We start from the raw sequence: 20,312 nt of genomic DNA on the forward strand, positions 1-20,312 counted from the left end.
ATTTAATGTATGTCACGATATGTCTTTTGATTCATGAAATAAGGAATGAAACTCTAGCTAGTTGACGTAGCAAAAATTTTAGATAGCGTTGCAACTTTCATTTGTTGATAAAATATATATGAAACGTTTTTATGTTGGAAAACATTATTCACCACTAAAAATTTAATTAATTGTTAATTACAAAAATAAATAAAGTAAAGGAGACACCCTACCTACCTACATTCAAACATATATTATCGCCATGATAGCACATTTTGTACGGACTACCTTACCATTCATTTATTGCAAAATTTTCTCCTAGCTAATTCAAGAACTCCAAAATATNTATATAATGTCGTCAAGTATATGTTTAAAATTATTAAAATAACATACACGCAGAAAAGTCGATCTTTCTAGCTCAAATCATCATAGCATTATATATAGTTTATAATTTTCCTGTCAAGTTATTCCGTTGATTATTTGATAATCTTTATGCAATATAATCGTAGAATTTCAGTATATGATCGAACTTAATATTATAAATAAAAAATATAATAAAGTACTCGTAAAATAAGTTATCGATTCTTCATAGTTAATTATTATATTTCAGAAATTATTAATTGTTCGATCACAATAATGTAATTTATTCTGAAAAGAGGGATGGCGCAATGTGTTTGTGGTGATAGAATGTGCCACACATACCTTACTTATAAGTAAATGATTTTGTTAGTAAAATAATAATTGTGTTATGAAGTGTGTGTGTGTGTGTGTGTGTGTGTGTGATCATTGTCGTATTGGTACATATTTACCTATTTGAAGATGAAAAGGAAATCATAAACCACCGATTATTTGTGTACTGAAATAATCTCGAGTGATGAGGACATCTCTGGTGTTGTTCTGTGAATTAACTATCTAAATTGATGAAACATTAACGTTTTATATGTGGACAATATATATTTTTAAAATAAATTTCATGAAAAAAATTCATTTTTTTGTTTGTTTTCTTGATTTTGGTATCTGTTATCAAATTTCGATCTTATATAATCTTGTATTTTCTAATTTATTTACAATTTTAGTTATTGTTCATATGGAATACATATATGACGACATTATACATGTCAACGTCAAATCAACGTTACGACAAAAAAAACTTATAAAATAGTCAGATAAACAAATATATATATGATTAAAATTGAAATTTAATAATATTAAATATTAAAATGAAAAGAACTTATCATGATTTTGCACATTTGAAATGGTAAATTATCCTTTCAAATTATTATATTTTAAAATAGTGTCATTTCATTAATTGAATATCTGAGCAGCATTCAATGTCAAAGTTAAATAGTACATATTATAGGAAAATATCATAAAAAACAACAGTAACCCACAATAATAGAATTGCAAAAAAGAGGACATTTTGGTAATTATAAAAGGTATATATTGTCAAATCAATATAAAGGCAACAAAAATCATATTATTCCTTCTTTTTATAGTCTCCCCCACAGCTTTACTATGTCTCCCCGCTACCCTTTTTAAATATCTTCTCATTTCCACAAAAGCCCTACCCTATTAATTACCAATATATATATNTATATATATATTCCACTCAGACACAGGGTTTTTACTACAGTTCCCCCCTTTTCTGACCAAAACAAGAAATTTCCTCAAATGTTTGCAGAAAACAAAGCCATAAAAGCTACAGACATCATGGAACTCTCCATGGTTTTATCTAGGATTGACGAAACATATATTTGAATCCTCAAAAAGGTTAATATCATTCTCTAGCTCCCTTTTCTTTTTTTGTACTGATCTTTGACTTGTTGCTTCATCTTTCTTATGGGAAAGATCAAAATCCTATGTTAGTAGCATGTTTTCGTGTCTGTGAATTTGATAATCAAGAATCTTGGACTTGGAAACCCTAAAACCATTGTTCTTTTTCTTCATTTTCTGAGCTTTCAAGAGAATTTAAGGATTCCAGATCGGACGAGAATGGACCCAATAACCCACCAAATGAACTCTTCAAGTTCGAACTTAGAGATCAACACATTCACCATCACCACGCCCGCATCCGGCGGCAGCGGCAGCGGCTCAATGATGGGTTCACCGTCGGGCTCCTCAGCTTCCTCTCCGACGACCCTCAGCCGCTATGAGAACCAGAAACGCCGAGACTGGAACACTTTCGGGCAGTATCTCCGCAACCACCGCCCTCCCCTCTCGCTCTCCCGCTGCAGCGGAGCTCACGTGCTGGAATTCCTCCGTTACCTTGATCAGTTCGGCAAGACTAAAATTCACACTCAGCTTTGTCCCTTTTTCGGGCACCCGAACCCGCCTGCCCCCTGCCCGTGCCCCCTCCGTCAGGCTTGGGGAAGCCTTGATGCCCTCATAGGCCGCCTCCGAGCAGCTTACGAAGAAAATGGAGGCAAGCCCGAAGCTAACCCGTTTGGGGCTCGGGCAGTTAGGCTCTATTTACGCGAAGTTCGTGATTCGCAGTCTAAGGCAAGAGGTATCAGCTACGAGAAGAAGAAACGGAAGAGGCCGCCTCCGCCGCCGCAACCTGCAGCGCTGCCGCCGAGTTAGCTGTTATTCTATGCATCTCCAGAGTATAATCATCTATCTATCTAAGATCACCGCCATTTGCATGGGGTTTACTGCAAGAACCGAGTAATATTTTCTACTTTTCAATATATATTCGATCTATATATCTACAATAAGTCAATGCTACCCGACTTAATCAACATCAACTACGAGGTGGCGCTTATGAAGAGGTACCCTAATTTTTTCCTCGCTGGGTAAGCTTTAATCTGTTGGTTAGATCGAGTTTATGGGATTTTCATATTTGATCATGCTACCAATATATATAATGCTAGAAATTTTAGTATCAACGGTAATGGGTGTGCTATATATATATTCACCGTACGTTCTTGTTTTTGTCCTTGTTCCAAATGAGAAATTCTTATATGTATGATCTGTCTGTCACTGTACGTTCGTAGTTTCTTGAAATTTATATACTGGAAGATAGTTAATTAGGACTTGCCCTTTTGAATTCGTGCGTCAACACATTAATTAAGCATTTCGAAAGTTTGTTATTAATACAAGTGGTAGTTTCTTGGGTACTATGGCAGGTACTACTGGCTTGTTGAGATCTATATATGACACTACTGTATGACCAATTTTGGCATTGATTCTGAAAAACCATTTATGACAAGTCGTAGATTGGCGTATCAGGTATTATGTCTTTTTTCTAACATTTGGGGGTTGGTGTTGGCAAATCAAGTTAATTGATAAAAAAAAAAAGAAGAAGAAGAAGAAGGATATGGATATAACTAATTTGTAAGATTTTGTATATTTCATCATTTTCCAGCACTCAAGTTGCAATAATAAATAGGGAGTTTTAAAATCTTTTGGCAAATTTTTAAAGCTTAATTAGGAGGTCGAAATTCTTATTAGATGATGATAAAATCATGTGATGCACAAGATCGCTAAAAAATCAGTGTGTGCATATAGCTAGCTTGTATATTTCGTAAGGTAAAACTGCCTCAACGATTGGCTTCATGCATAGGGTGATAACAAAATGAATATCCTAGAACCTCGAGAATGTTCGTCTCATCCAGAGAAGTTATATATACGCCCGTGTACGTATATATACTTGATATAGTTCGAACGAATACCGGTTGAGATATTTGTTTGGCTATAAGAAAAATTTGTGAAGGTTCTTCTGTCGTGGTGAGGGGTGTGTTCTCGGTGGTGTTAGCTGCCATCGGAATTTTTTTGCTTCTATGTCAACTTAATGTACACGTAATTAAGTTTGTATGTGTGGCTCAACACTAAGAAAGTATTTTGGTGAGAATCGGGATTTAGAGCTGAGAAAATTATTTAAATTTTAGGAAAACTATAAGCAAAACTTGCAAATATTGAAGTTACTACAGTTCTTAATTATTTATTTATCCAGTGAATGCCGAACTTTTCAGATGTTCTATGTTATCTCATTTTCTTAATTGTGTCTATCAATGAGATATGTTCCCTACACACACACATATAGTTTTGATATTTTACGCATTCACCGTAGATATTTATGTGAGTAACAATGAGATGACACTCGTCTGTATATATTAAATTATTCAGGACTCTCACATGAACCCTTTCAACAGATGAATTTTATTAGGTATTCATTAAAGGCGATCTTTTTATCCGTCTTTATGAATATGGAAAAGAAGACAAAACCCCATTCGTTTTGGGTATCCAAGAAACGAAAAGGTGTGGCCTAAACATGAAAAGAGTGTTATTTATGATGCACAAGTGAAGTTAATATTTTGTGTCACATAACTTGTATATATTTTTATTTTTAGTCGTGTTATCGACAATTTACGATTTTAATCCCCCAATTTTAACGTTTTAAAAATCATTTTTAGTTTTTTATTTGTTGGAGTGCTGATGCGATATCGGATACATCAGCATATTTCAGTGTCATAAAAGCATTTTTGATGTCACATAATCATTTTCCATTGTGATCACATAAGATTTCCATAAAAAAAGACTAAAAATGAGAACAAAAAATGTAAGTTAGGAGATTAAAATCGTAAATTAACTTACAATATTAACAAAATGAAAAATATGCAAGTTATCGAACCAAAAATATGATCGTACCGAAGTCTCGTTCAGCATGTTTGATGATAGATTACGGTTTAATCAGACCTTCGAAATGGAAACAGTATAATTAAAAAAAACATGGGATGTTAAAATTGAATAATTAAATAACTGTTTCAATCTAAATTTTGTTTCCTTAATTTTATTTTTTTTAAAAATAACCAGATGTATATTTCATTTGTGTATAATGATACAATTTGTCTGATAAAACAATCATAAAAATAACAGGCGTCAATCGGCTAAATGGATATTTCTTAAAACTATAAATCAAATCAAAATTACTAAACAAATTAATGGAATCGAAGAATTAAATTGGTTGGATTGACTGTTTCGATTTTTCGGAAATCTTTACTCCCAAGAGATACCCAAGTCCAAGAAATTTGATGAATATTGGGACCCATTTTGTTATTAAAAAATAAAAAATCCACATATTTAAATAATTTTCATTGATATTATGAAATTAAATACTAATTCTTGAAAGTTGGCTTACTTTATTATTATTATTATTTATATGGGCAGATTATTTTATTCATGTCGTTATCATGATCATCATATGCTAAACACTTGTCGGTAAATCCTTAATTAGGCTATAATATGTCATTAGCAACCCTAGGGAACGTTTGTCATCGATGAGTGGGAGTTAAAACAACACAAATTAAATTTAATTTATTCTAAAAATTCATTGAGTCAAGTTCAATTAAAAATAATTGTCGATTGACTTGACTCTTCTTAATGGGAAGAGAGTGAGTTCCTTTGAACTTTTATCTCGTATAAATTAATTAATATATCAACACCGGCTGATTGGAATGTTATTAAATTCAATCTCTCTTAAATTTCATATTCAAATCTTGACTTAATAAATCCATCTTTTTTTTTTTTAGATTTCTATGCGTTCTTTGTCATTCTTTAATTAGAACCAAAGGAATGAGATATTTTCAATACAAAATTGAAGGATATAAAAGATAATATAATTTTTTTTAACTCTATAGTCAAAATTTAAACGCTAACATCCAATTATAGAATTTTGAAATAGGGTAAATGCATGTGCTTTTGCATTAAATTAACTCAGACTAAGTGACCATTTAAAGAGGCGTCTAATTGTATGTAGTATTTAAATAATATAGGTGCAGCTACTCAATTCAACGCCTATCTACAAGATTTAACTGTTTGGCTCTTGTCAGCTTTTAGATCTAAAAAAACTGTCATTGTTTTTTTAATTAATTAGTCTGCATTAAAAAAAATTATAAAATACGCCCTTACAATGGATGATAGAGTTGTGGTAAAAATTAAGGCAAAAACTTGTGTAAGACGGTCTCACTGGTCGTATTTTGTGAAACTGATATCGTATTTGGGTCATCCATGAAAAAATATTATTTTTTATGCTAAAAGTATTGCTTTTTATTTGAATATCGGTAGGGTTGACTCGTCTCACAGATAAAGATTCGTGAGATCGTCTCACAAGAGACCTACTAAAAAATTAAATATTTCGGATTTTTATAGTTCAACTCAAAATTATATGTTTTTAATAATAAAATAAAATAAAGAAGGCAAAAAAGAAAGGGACGAGGCTGTCATTTTCACTAACTTTATTTCACTCCACAGTGGAATAAAATTTTTAGGGAAAGAAAATTGAAGAATTCGGTGTTGGTGTTTTATGGAAACGGGTACGAGAATCCCTCTGAAATCACTCAGTCTTACAAACTCCCAGTTCCGAGCTGACCCATCAGATTTGACATAAAGTTCTTTGGCGGGCCCGATGCACGTGGGCTTACGTGTAAGTGTCGGCCCATTTTCGTTGTTGTTTTCAACGCCGATCAGTTTCCCGGCCCATTTGCCACGGATTCCCGGATGTTTCGCCACGTGGTTGGATCTGTACCGTCGGAATTGTTTTGTCTGAGTTGACGTGGCCCATACACCAATGGCATGTCTTTTCTGAGTCAGTAGTGAATTATTATTTTTCTTCCAGTATTTANATTTTTATACTAATCAATAGAAATCTATATCAAATTGATCTATAAAGAATAATAAATTGAAAATTTCGTCTGAATTCGTGGACAGTTATGTGTGAAGTTTCCAAAAGCCGAATCGTGTACGCACTCGGAAATTTTATTTATTAAAATAAAAAATATGAAGAAGTGGAACAATTTTTGGGCTTTGGAGTTAGTTAAGAGTTTCCACTTGAAGGCCCAATAAAATTTATTGGGCCTCGTTGGAGCAGGGCATCCCAAATGATTTTTTTTTAAAGTCAAAACTCCATAAAATATATTAATCTATCAATTCAATTCAAAAGTTATAATAGTCCATAATGATATTACTAATTAAATTAAAAAATATATTATAAATACCAAAATAAGCATCGTGAACAGCCAACCGTGTTAATCAATGCATGAACAACTCTATTTGCTTGTCTTATAGTATGTTCAATTTTGAGCGAGCTCTCGTTCCATATCACTGAACGACAAGCTGAGATAGTGAGACTAAACGCAGTGAAGTCTAATGCAATACAGTGAATCACATCGACTGAGATATGATGAATCACATCGTTAGATTATATTTTGTACGTTGATCATTTTAAACACCTAAAGATCATCTAATCACACAAATCAAAGTGAATCTTACGATCAAAAAATAACATGTTATCTATCAAGACGTTTCCAAGCATATACCCAAAAATATTATAATAAAAAAAAATCCACCAAGTAGTTTAATGAAGACGACTTTAGCCACCGAAAACAAAAATCGCGTTTCTAACCCAGTGGGACCAGCAAAAAATTTCAAAAATCCAAATAAATACTTTTCCCGCCCGGACAAACCAAGCAGGCAGACACATTCCCCAATTTCTCACTCTATCCTTCCCCCCTCCACACCACATTTCCGCAGTAAATTCAGACGCAGTGCAGGATCCATTTTCAGTTTCCCCATACACAATGTCTTCGTCATCAGCAGTTCGCCGGATGAAAGAACGCGGCACTGGTTGGGGAAAAATCACTCCAGGTTCCGGGAAGTGTATTTCCACAGGGAAGGAGAACTCCAGGTCTACATCCCGTATCCGGGCAGCAACTCAGAAGCCCAACACCAGGCCTATGGCTCGGATTGATAAGCCCGCTCTAGCGGCGGCGCCGCCTCCAGTAGAGGAATCACGCGCGGAGCCGCGCTTCAGGCGATCGAGTTCTTCGGTTCCCCGAGGTAGGAGCTGTAGCCCCTCTGATTTTACTAGAGCTTTATCTGATTTGAGAAAAAGCTCTACTAGGGTTCCACTAGGCCCACATCAGGTGAAAGGGAATCGTTCTAATTTTAGGGGTTTGAGTGATAAATCTGGGGAAAAATCTGATCTTGAGAGAAGTGTTTCCAAAGTTCTAGATATAAATGGAGAAATTGAAGAAGGGCTGGAACAGAATTCTCGAGAAAACGTGAAATCTAAGGTTATGGTTCTGTATAATGGTGGTAATGAGGGAAAAATAGGAAGTTTGAGCTCAATTTCAGTTAAAAGATCAGACCTCGTTAATTTCATTGAAAATTCTATTGTAGAAAAATTAGCGTTGAAAACTTCTGGTGTTGAAGTTGAATATGGGTCTGGTTTGAGAGACTCTAAAACGGATAATAAAGTAAGTAATTTTCCTGGGCTGTCAAGAGAGAATAGTGTGAACAAGCATCCCAGCAAGCTCCGGGAAAAGCTTGCTTTTTTGGAAGGGAAAGTGAAGAGAATAGCATCAGATATAAAGCGGACTCAAGAGATGTTGGATATGAATAATCCAGAGTCGTCAAAGATGATGTTGTCCGATATTCAAGAAAAAATTTCAGGGATTGAGAGGGCTATGAACCATGTTGTCCGTAATGATGGAGATGCCAAGACAGGGTCAGCCAAAAATGGGGAAATTGAGTATATGAAAGATAAGAAAGAATTGGTGGATGTAAGAAACTCGGTGAAGGGGTTAAATGTTGAAGAATTGGAAACTCGGTTATTCCCTCATCATAAGTTGATAAGAGAGAGAACATTTTCAAGAACTACATCTGAAGGTTCTGAGGCCCATAGCATTGCCACCGAGAAGGGTGTACTGAATTTGGAGGAGAAAGTGAGCTCTTTAGATGGCAATACCATTGCTTCAGAATTCTTGGCTTATTTGAGTAAGAAGGAACCAAAGGCTATTACAGAGTCAAGTGGGGTTCAAGAAATCGAGGATTCCGCAAATTCTATAGTGGGAACTTCTTCGATTAATATGTTTAATGATAAAGTTACCATAGATGCTATGCTGATGGCTGATGAAAATCTCGATGATTTTGATGACCAAGGGAGAGTTCCAGCCATGACATTTGAGGAGGAGATAGAAGACAGTTGTATGTTTAAGTCGAATGAAATTGGTTACAAGACCTCAACTGGAGGATGGTTTGTGTCAGAAGGAGAGTCTGTTCTTCTCGCTCATGATGATGGTTTTTGTTCATTCTATGACATAACAAACTGTGAGGTATGTATCTTACTTGAATCTGTTGGGGAATTACACCCCCGAAACGATGCCGACCACGATGATAATAGTACCCAAAAACTTGCGGAATAAAATAACCAACAAGAACACAAAGATTTACGTGGTTCACCCAATATAGGCTACGTCCACGGAGCACTGCAACTTTTATAACCGGAAGAAATATTACAACAAGTGTATACACCAATACACTCAATATTTCTCACACTCCCAACCCGAGTATACCGAGAAAATAATTTCTCTAACTCACACAAGAGAATTCCCGCACTCAAGAAAAAAATACATTCTTTTTTTCTATGCACTCTCTATTTATCAAAGCTAAAAAGCTTTTGATTTTGGGATACAATAACTGAAGGAATTGAGCTCTATTTATAACTAATTCCCTTGTTCAGTTTTAATAAAAATTCGATGTGGGATGAGTTTATATTATTATTTAATTTAATGTGGGCCCCACCCCATAATAACTCACCTAACAATTCTCCCACTTGAAGACTTGATTTCAATCATGTCTTCACACCATCATTGCAGCAGCTCATATATCTCCATTTATACTTGCAGTCCAACTGAAGTTGAACACAACTTCAGTTTGTCCATGGTTACCGTCTTCGTGAGCATATCGGCTGGATTTTTACTTCCAGGAATCTTCTCCAGCATCAAGACTCCATCTTCCAGCACTGATCTGATGAAATGGTACCTAACCTGTATATGCTTTGTCCTAGCATGATAAACAGGATTTTTTGCTAAATGAATAGCACTCTGACTGTCACAGTATAATGTGCTATCTTCAAGCTTCTGACCCAATTCCTCCAGAAAGGATTTCAACCATATCATCTCCTTGCTAGCTTCTGTAACTGCAACATACTCAGCCTCAGTAGTCGAAAGCGCAACAATCTTTTGCAGCTTAGACACCCAGCTTACAACTGTACCACCTAATGTGAACACATATCCAGTAGTACTTTTCCTGCCATCCAGGTCACCACCCATATCGGCATCGACAAAACCCTGTAAGCCAAATTTTGATCTCCTGAAGCATAAAGAACAACTAGCAGTACCTTTCAAATACCTGAGAATCCACTTAACTGCTTCCCAGTGTTGCTTTCCTGGATTACTCATAAACCTGCTCACAACTCCCACTGCATGTGCTATGTCTGGTCTTGTGCACACCATTGCATACATGAGGCTTCCGACAGCAGAAGCATAAGGAACCTTATTCATATAAGCCTGCTCCTGCTCCGTCGATGGTGATTGTGCTTTGGTTAGTTTGAAATGACTAGCCAAAGGAGTACTCACAGATTTAGCTTCATCCATATTAAATCTGCTAACCACCTTTTTCACGTACTCTTCTTGAGATAACTTCAAGAATCCATTCACCCGGTCTCTGAAGATCCTCATTCCAAGGATTTGCTTTGCAGCACCCAAATCCTTCATGGCAAATTCCTTTGATAAATCTTTCTTGAGTTTATCAATTTCTTCCAGACAAGCTCCAGCTATCAGCATATCATCTACATATAGCAGTAGTATGATATAAGAACCGTCAAACTTTTTCACATAACAGCAGTGATCAGCTTGACACCTTAGGAATCCATTTTCACTCATGAATCCATCAAACTTCTTGTACCACTGTCTTGGAGCTTGTTTGAGACCGTACAAGCTCTTCTGAAGTTTGCATACCATTCTCTCTTTTCCCCGTACTTCAAAGCCCTGTGGCTGCTTCATATAAATTTCTTCATCTAGGTCACCGTGAAGAAACGCAGTCTTTACATCCAACTGCTCCAAATGTAAGTCTTCCTTCGCCACTAGTCCAAGTACAGTCCTGATAGTGGTTAATTTAACCACCGGAGAGAAAATCTCGGTGTAATCAATTCCTTCCCGTTGTTGGAAGCCTTTTACAACAAGTCTTGCCTTGTACCGCTTGCTACCATCATGCTCTTCTTTTAACCGGTACACCCACTTGTTATGTAACGCCTTTTTGCCTTGCGGAAGTTCTGTCAACTCCCACGTCTGATTGGATGACAGTGAATCCATCTCATCTTCCATGGCCAACTCCCACTTGGTTGAATCATCATTTTGCATTGCCTCTTCATAAGTCTCCGGTTCACCTTTGTCTGTCAGCAAAATATAGTGAAGTGCAGGGGAGTATCTATCAGGTGGTCTAATGGTTCTCAAAGATCTCCTGAGTTCAATCACCGGAGTTTGTGGGTCATCATCTTGTGCAGTTTCTTCTTCATCTTCCTGGTTACTGGTTTTCGATTCATTCACAGGAATGTTTGTCAATGGCACTTCATCAGTCTTCTTGACTTCAGGACATTCATCTCCAGCTCCAATGTCTGACTTGTCCTTGTACAGAAGTTTCTCATTAAAGATTACATCCCTGCTCCGAATGATCTTCCGATTTTGGTCATCCCAGAAACGATAACCAAACTCATTATCTCCATAACCAATAAAGAAGCACTTCTTTGATTTCGGATCAAGTTTTGTTCTGCTTGCTGAATCAATATGAACATAGGATAGACATCCAAACACTTTCAAGAAAGAAAGGTTTACTTCTTTGCCGCTCCAAACCTCTTCGGGTATTTTGTAGTCCAGTGGTACCGAAGGTCCTCTGTTGATCAGATATGCTGCAGTGTTAACAGCATCAGCCCAGAATGATTTTGGCAATCCAGAATGCAATCTCATGCTCCTTGCGCGTTCATTCAAGGTCCTGTTCATCCTTTCAGCTACACCATTCTGTTGAGGTGTACCAGGAATGGTTTTCTCCATCTTGATCCCGTTCTGTGCACAATATTTCTTGAACTCATCATCTTCATATTCTCCACCATTGTCAGACCGTAAGCACTTCACCTTCAAGTTGGTCTCATTTTCCACCATGGCTTTCCACCTTTTAAAGGTCTCGTAAACATCAGATTTATTTTTCAGAAAATAAACCCAAACTTTTCTACTCGAATCGTCAATGAATGTGACATAGTATCTCGAGCCTCCAAGGGATGTCACAGGAGATGGTCCCCATACATCAGTATGAACCAGCTCCAACTTTGCTGCTTTCGGTTCTTTACCGCCTTTTGAAAAGCTCACCTTCTTCTGCTTTCCAAAGATACAGCTTTCACATAGTTGGTGTTCAACAGTCTTTAATTCTGGTAGCTTTCCTTTTGACACCAACATCTTCATTCCCTTCTCACTCATGTGTCCAAGTCTATAATGCCATAGACTTGAATTGGCTCCAGCATCCACAGCTGCTAATGTGTCTCTGCAACTGGAAGTCATATACAATGTTCCAGTTTTCTTTCCTCGAGCAACAATCATGGCTCCTTTGTTCACTTTCCAGGAACCATCACCGAAGGTCACATTGTGGCCTTCATCATCGAGCTGTCCCACCGAGATCAGATTGCGTGTCAAATTTGGTACATGTCTGACTTTGTTGATTTTCCAGACAGATCCATTTGACATCTTCATCCGTACATCACCCATACCAACAATTTCCAAGGGTTTTCCATCAGCCAGGAAAACTTTTCCGTAATCGCCAGCGATGTAATTATCAAATACATCGCGATCACCAGTGGTATGAAACGAAGCTCCCGAGTCCATAACCCAAGAATCAACAGGGCTTTCCATGGATAATAGCAGAGCATCATGTACTTCATCAGTGACAGCATTGGCATTATTTTTCATTGATCTGCAGTTCTTTTTCAGGTGACCAGTCTCACCACAGCTCCAGCACTTCATATTCTTTTCAGAGATGTTTTTGTCTTTTCCATTTCTTGACTTGGATCTACCGCGCCATCGGTTGGAACTCCTTTCACCACTCCTGCCTCTTCCTCTGTTATCAAGATTTAGAGCAGATCTCGATGATGTTGCTTCACCCGAGTCTTTCCTGCGAACTTCTTCAGCTAGGATTTGATCTCTAACATCATTGAGTTGTAGTTTTCCTTTTCCAACAGAGTTGCTAACCGCTGCCCGCATCGGTTCCCAAGTTTCTGGTAAAGACGCCAGAAGAATAAGTGCACGAATCTCATCATCAAATTTGATGTCCACCGATGTCAGCTGGGAGACAATCGTGTTGAATTCATTTATGTGTTTTGCCACCGAAGCACCTTCTCCCATCTTCAAGTTGAATAACTTCTTCATGAGATGTACTTTGTTGTTTGCTGATGGCTTCTCGTACATGTCTGACAGAATGGTCATCATCTCCTCCGTGGTTTTGGCCTCCGCCACGTTATGCGCCACGTTCTTTGTTAGGGTCAATCGTATGACACCTAAAACCTGTCGGTCAAGGAGCTCCCAATCATCATCCTCCATCTTTTCCGGTTTCTTTCCTGATAGAGGTTGATGGAGCTTCTTACTGTACAGATAATCTCTTATCTGTAACCGCCAGAACGAAAAATCTGTTCCATCGAACTTGTTGATTCCTGGTCCCGATCCATCATCTCCGGCCATCACTTCTCTAGCCTTAGCAAAAAATCTAAAAAATCTTTTCTGATGTGGAAGATCAGACAAAGCTGCAACCACAGAGCATACTCAGAATTCTTAAGAATTTTCACAACAAGGCTCTGATACCAGTTGTTGGGGAATTACACCCCCGAAACGATGCCGACCACGATGATAATAGTACCCAAAAACTTGCGGAATAAAATAACCAACAAGAACACAAAGATTTACGTGGTTCACCCAATATAGGCTACGTCCACGGAGCACTGCAACTTTTATAACCGGAAGAAATATTACAACAAGTGTATACACCAATACACTCAATATTTCTCACACTCCCAACCCGAGTATACCGAGAAAATAATTTCTCTAACTCACACAAGAGAATTCCCGCACTCAAGAAAAAAATACATTCTTTTTTTCTATGCACTCTCTATTTATCAAAGCTAAAAAGCTTTTGATTTTGGGATACAATAACTGAAGGAATTGAGCTCTATTTATAACTAATTCCCTTGTTCAGTTTTAATAAAAATTCGATGTGGGATGAGTTTATATTATTATTTAATTTAATGTGGGCCCCACCCCATAATAATTCACCTAACAGAATCACTTCGCCTACTCCAAATTTTTGCATTGTTGTTGCTCATCTCTATCTGTTAAAAATAAAACATTGAATCATTATAGTATTTTGTATGTGTTTGTTCATTAATGAATTAGTGTTGGGAGCTTTTAATGAAAAAGAAGTGTAGAGTATTTATCAACTATGCTATAATTGTGTCTATTTCAGGAGAAGGCAGAGTACAAACCTCCAGCTGGAATCTCACCAAACCTGTGGCAAGATTGTTGGCTAATCCGTGCCCCAAGCGCAGATGGGTGCTCTGGGAGATATGTTGTGGCAGCATCTGCTGGAAATTCTGTGGGTTCGGGTTTCTGCTCGTGGGATTTTTACTCAAAAAATATACGAGCATTTCACTTTGAGGAAGACTCCACTAATACAAGAACAGCCCTCGCTCCTTTATCAAACAACACCATGTTTAGAAGAAACACTTTGTCAATGTATACTGCTACTGAAAACCGACAATGGTGGTATAAACCTTGTGGACCTTTAATTATATCAACAGCTAGTGGTCAAAGGATGGTGCAAATTTATGACATACGTGATGGAGATCAAGTAATGAAATGGGAGTTGCAGAAGCCCGTGTTGGCCATGGATTATGCAAGCCCTTTACAATGGAAAAATCGAGAAAAAGTGGTAATAGCAGAAGCAGACTCTGTTTCTCTATTTGATGTGAGCTCTCTCAGTCCTCAGGCATTACTCTCTGTTTCTTCATCTGGTAGAAAAATTTCTGCTCTCCATGTGAACAACACCGATGCAGAATTAGGCGGAGGAGTTAGGCAGAGGTAACACTCATTTCTCACACAATTATCTAAATAGTTCTTTAATTTGATTCTAAGACATTTTTCTCATACTTGTGTATCTAAATAGTTCATTAATTTGATTCTAACACATTTTTCTCCTACTTGTGTATATACTTTTTGTACTTTGTGCAGAATTGGTTTATCGGAAGCAGAGGGAAATGATGGGGTATTCTGCACTCCTGATTCCATTAATGTCCTTGATTTTCGTCACCCGTCTGGTATAGGTCTTAAGATTCCAAAAGTTGGCACGGACGTTCAGTCAGCTTTTTCTTGTGGAGATGCAGTATACATTGGATGCACTAATTTAAGATCGATGGCAAAAAAGCAATCCACCTCCCAAATCCAACGCTTCTCATTACGGAAGCCGAATCTTTTTAGCACCTACACATTACCAGAATCGAATGGTCACTCCCATTTCCCAGCATTGACGCAAGTGTGGGGAAATTCAAATTTCGTAATGGGAGTTTGTGGGCTCGGCTTATTTATTTTTGAATCTTTGAAAGACGATGGATCTCAGTACCTCTCGATGAATTATAATAACATACAGAATGCAAAAGAAATCATTGGACCAGATGACATGTATTCTCCTTCCTTTGATTACTTGGCTGCAAAAGTTCTTCTGGTATCGAGAGATCGCCCCGCTAAATGGAAGTATTTGTCATAGATAATTATGTGAATAAACTAGGTATCAAACTCGAAGATATATATGGATTGTCCAATAACTTATTGTCTGTCCTGTTGCATTTTGGTGTTTACATGTTGAATTCAACGTGACGATATTTTGTACGAGTTTTTTTCTTTTTTGAGTGTTCCAGATGTAAACTATGATTGTGGCTACTGTATTATATGTTTTTCATGTTTTTGGGATTTCAAACATACCATGCAAGCGATGCTTTGTGAAGATGCTTGCTTTTAGTTTGAACCACAGTGCGACATTCGCCATCATGAAAACACTACGACGGATCAAATAACCACTAGTAAATACAAGGAGTATGATGCAAAAATGGACACACTTTTTGTATAATCTTTTGAAGATTAAGCATGTGTTTCAAGATTAATAATCTGACATAAGATTAACAAGTGTATCCATTATTTTAAGTTTAGAGTATCGTACAAATAAATTTCTGACATGGATCGTCGTAAAAATATTTTTCCACCAACCAAGTTATTGGTAGAAGCGTCACGTATCTCGTATTTTACTCGCTCACACGCATGCAAAGCCCATGCACGCTTTACTGTTTATATATATATATATATATCTATATATATATATTCAAGCCAAGAACACGTAAGATGAAATTCAAATTATTTATAGAAAGAAACTTTGATGTCGTCCTAACCAATCACATTTTCCCACGTCAATCTACATCTGAATCCAACGTGCTAGCTGGGTGGGGTTCACCACTCCCGGAATATGGGCTCCATCGCTCTTTAACAGGTTTGCCACCTCAGCGTACGTAGTCGGCTCCAATTTCCCACTCGGCTGGCTGCGGCTCTCAACTTTCTTATTCTTTGCGTCCACCGTCATAGGCTCCAGTCGAGCCGGATCAAACTTCTGTCCCAGTAATGTTCCTTCTATTAAAAATTCGTAAGCCATGTAACCAGCTAAGAGCCGGTTAGAGTATAGCGGCTTCAGCTGCGGCGCGGCTGCCCTAGACGGCGTCATTGCGTCGGTTGACCCTCTGACGGCCGTTAGTTTGACTAACGGTTCCTGTGACGCGACACCGTCAGATGGTCCCCTCTCCTTCCGCTTTCGAGGCGCGCCAGGCGTCAGTATTCCTCGCGCGTGCGAGCTCATCTTGACCGTCCGTTTTTATATTCCAAAAAGGAAACAAAAAAAATGAAGATAAGAAATTTTCGGAAATGTGAATCTGAAACAATCAAGGATAACAGATTAGATTCAGGAAATAGGAATTATAAGCAAACTGAAAATATGGTTGGTCGGCAGTAGGCCGCGGCCGGCGGAGTGAGGGTGGCGCCTCCGGGGCGATAGAAAAGAGAGAATGAGGTTTTAAAAGAGGGGGGAGAAACCAGAAAGGGAAGGGTGAGCGTCCGCTGTGTTAATTTGCGTTTTATATAGCAACTGATATTTCAGTTTTGCCCTGGGTTTTGAATCAAATTACGTAATCGCCATCGCATGTTGGTTTTATTCACATGATTTTTTAATGTATATTTCTCTCTTTTCATTTCTATTATCAATTTTTAATCTTCTTTGGCTTTTTTTTTTTTTGGTCAATCTTAGTATTTTTTCGGTATAATATTCGTTAACGTGTATAGTGTTATATTAATATTTTTGATGTAAAATGTTTAAAATTTCAAAAAATCACAAAATAAATGACTAATATTTGAAATTTGATATCGTAAAATGAAAAATATATAAAATAAAAAATATAATTTTATCATCTACTTAATTATTCGACGGGGTGGCTTGAAAAATTATGTTATTTGGTATCTAGAGACTAGAATATTTAAAATTAAGCAAGATGATACGAAACTTCACATAGATGAAGTGGGCCAAGAATGGGCTGGTAAAAACAAACAACCCGTTCAGCTTAAGATTGGATCAGAATATGGAGATGCACTGAACATTGGTTGATCAAGACACATTTTGGTAATTGCTTTCTGAACTTAAATTGGTCCAAATCTCTCTTAAAAGAAAAAGACAATTAGTTCTCAATTTCGACGTCCTAGAATAGCTAATTTAAATTTAATAATTTATTTAATAACGTTTTAAGTTTAACTGATTGTTATTTCTTTATCTATTGATTTTACGAAATTATATGAATTCTGAAACATTTATATATTATTATTATTATTGTACCAACTCGATCGACGTAATCATGTAAAGTTGAAGCGAGACATGTGAAATTGGTATTAAAGAACGTAAACATATTATTGTTAATTATAATGGAACAATTTTTTTTCATGAAACTCTCACATGTCGATTTTGTGAAATGTATTTATAATCCGACCGAACCAGCTCATGAAAAATTATTCTTTTTTATATCAAAATTATCATTTTTCATCTCTTGGATATAGATATGTGATACGATAATCGATAATTAATTCTCTTAATTATTATTCTAGCCCTCTCTGGGTGTTGAAAAATTGCTCCTTTCCGCAAAGGAATATTGAACAAACATAATTAATTCTCTTATTAATGTATATTTCATTAAGTTGCACGGATTTATATTTTACCTTATCAAAGGAATATTGAAAAAACATGATGCTATTTTTTTTAAAAAAATAGCAATGGTGTTTATGATGCCACGTACGTTTACATGTCTTATCCATTAGATTTTTGGGATAATTTTGTTCTTTAAGTCATAAAAATACATGCATTAGATAAGCTAATCCATATAAATTAGTGCACAAATTTGGAAGCAAAATCTGAATATCAGTGACGAATAAAAGTTAAAATAGTTAAAGAGTAGGTCTCATGTGAGACCGTCTCACGGATCTTAATCTGTGAGACGGGTCAACCCTACCCATATTCAAAATAAAAAGTAATACTCTTAGCATAAAAAGAATACTTTTTCATGAATGACCCAAATAAGATATCCGTCTCACAAATACGACCCGTGAGACCGTCTCACACAAGTTTTTGTCATGGTTAAAAGTTTTTAACTCGACTCGAAATATTCAAACATATTCAGAAGATATCAGAATTATTAATTGTAAAAAACAAATGTCCGAAATAATAATAAAAAAGCTCGTATATCTTCGAGTTCAACTCGAATGAGATAATTTTAAATACGAATTAGAAATTTTTAGAGTCAACTCAATTTGTTTACACTCTCGATCCAAAATCTTATCTTCAAATCCTCACACAAATAACTATAAAAAGATAATATACATTAACTAAGCAAGCTGTAAATTTCTTGATTCAGACCAAACATAAATGATTTCATATTTATAAACAAAATCCGGTAGGTGGTCGTTTTACAAGGTTTTTCTGTTATCTATATATTGATTTGTACAAGAAGCTCCGTGTTCATTTTCAACGCCCAAACCAAATCTAAATGTGCCAGCTAGCAAATTAATGTCACATCGAAAAAATAATAAAAATTATAAATAAATAAATATATATGATTAAAATTGGATAATATGGTATATTGCTTCAAAATACGATTGTTTAATTTGAATATATAGTGATATTTTATTTCATGGTAATAAAAACGACAGCTAAAACAACTGTTTTTTTTTACAATGTAAATAAATTTAATGCATCATATTATGTGTTTTGACTTTTATTTATTTAAAATAAGATTATGTAAGATTTAATGTCCCTAACCCCATACCGTGATGGCTGCTTAATGGTAGTGAGTGTCACAGGCAGCTATTAAAAAGGGCGGTTATTTCTGTTGGTCTCACTTTCGGAATTTGAGATAATAAAACCCGAAAATAAAGAATAAACTGGACACCGAAATTTACGTGGAAAACCCCTAAAAATTATTAGGGTAAAAATCACGGGCAAGATGAAAAGAATTTCCACTATAATATTTTGTGGTGTACAACTCACTCACTGTGTTTCCAAGAGAACACAGTGAGTGAGTTGTACACCACAAAATATTATAGTGGAAATTTTTTTCATCTTGCCCGTGATTTTTACCCTAATAATTTTTAGGGGTTTTCCACGTAAATCTCGGTGTCCAGTTTATTCTTTATTTTCGGGTTTTATTATCTCAAATTCCGAAAGTGAGACCAACAGAAATAACCGCCCTTTTTAATAGCTGCCTGTGACACTCACTACCATTAAGCAGCCATCACGGTATGGGGTTAGGGACATTAAATCTTACATAATCTTATTTTAAATAAATAAAAGTCAAAACACATAATATGATGCATTAAATTTATTTACATTGTAAAAAAAAACAGTTGTTTTAGCTGTCGTTTTTATTACCATGAAATAAAATATCACTATATATTCAAATTAAACAATCGTATTTTGAAGCAATATACCATATTATCCAATTTTAATCATATATATTTATTTATTTATAATTTTTATTATTTTTTCGATGTGACATTAATTTGCTAGCTGGCACATTTAGATTTGGTTTGGGCGTTGAAAATGAACACGGAGCTTCTTGTACAAATCAATATATAGATAACAGAAAAACCTTGTAAAACGACCACCTACCGGATTTTNGGATGACATGTTGGTAACATCGAAGCAGGCAGAGGCTTTACCGATGATAAGAGGAAGATTTATGGACCGTGACTCCAGTGGGAGCCAAAGACGAGGTAGATCAAAATCGAGAAGTAAGAAGAAAAATATTTACTGCTTTAAATGTGGCGGTAAAGGGCACTTCAAGAAAGAGTGTACGAGTATCGACAAAAGTTCTCAAGGAAATGTGGCCAGTA

At 36.2% G+C, this 20,312-nt stretch overlaps 2 protein-coding genes across 2 annotated transcripts; both read left to right on the forward strand.

Moving 5' to 3' along the window:
* The first annotated feature begins 1,580 nt into the window (after nucleotides 1–1,580).
* Nucleotides 1,581–2,793, forward strand: LOC140966201 (protein LIGHT-DEPENDENT SHORT HYPOCOTYLS 4-like). Its single transcript, XM_073426549.1, has one exon. It carries the CDS (start codon nucleotides 1,972–1,974, stop codon nucleotides 2,557–2,559), a length of 588 nt encoding a protein of 195 aa, XP_073282650.1. The 5' UTR covers nucleotides 1,581–1,971; the 3' UTR covers nucleotides 2,560–2,793.
* Nucleotides 2,794–7,459: 4,666 nt separating this feature from the next.
* LOC140966203 (KIN14B-interacting protein At4g14310-like) lies at nucleotides 7,460–15,867 on the forward strand. The gene is given in 4 exon segments (XM_073426550.1): nucleotides 7,460–9,089; nucleotides 14,314–14,927; nucleotides 15,078–15,604; nucleotides 15,607–15,867. Coding segments are annotated over 4 exon segments (2,790 nt in total). The 5' UTR covers nucleotides 7,460–7,553; the 3' UTR covers nucleotides 15,720–15,867.
* The last annotated feature ends 4,445 nt before the right edge of the window (nucleotides 15,868–20,312 follow it).

Source organism: Primulina huaijiensis, unplaced genomic scaffold (genome assembly GCF_012295235.1).
Source record: "Primulina huaijiensis isolate GDHJ02 unplaced genomic scaffold, ASM1229523v2 scaffold20195, whole genome shotgun sequence".
Classification (NCBI taxonomy): domain Eukaryota; kingdom Viridiplantae; phylum Streptophyta; class Magnoliopsida; order Lamiales; family Gesneriaceae; genus Primulina; species Primulina huaijiensis.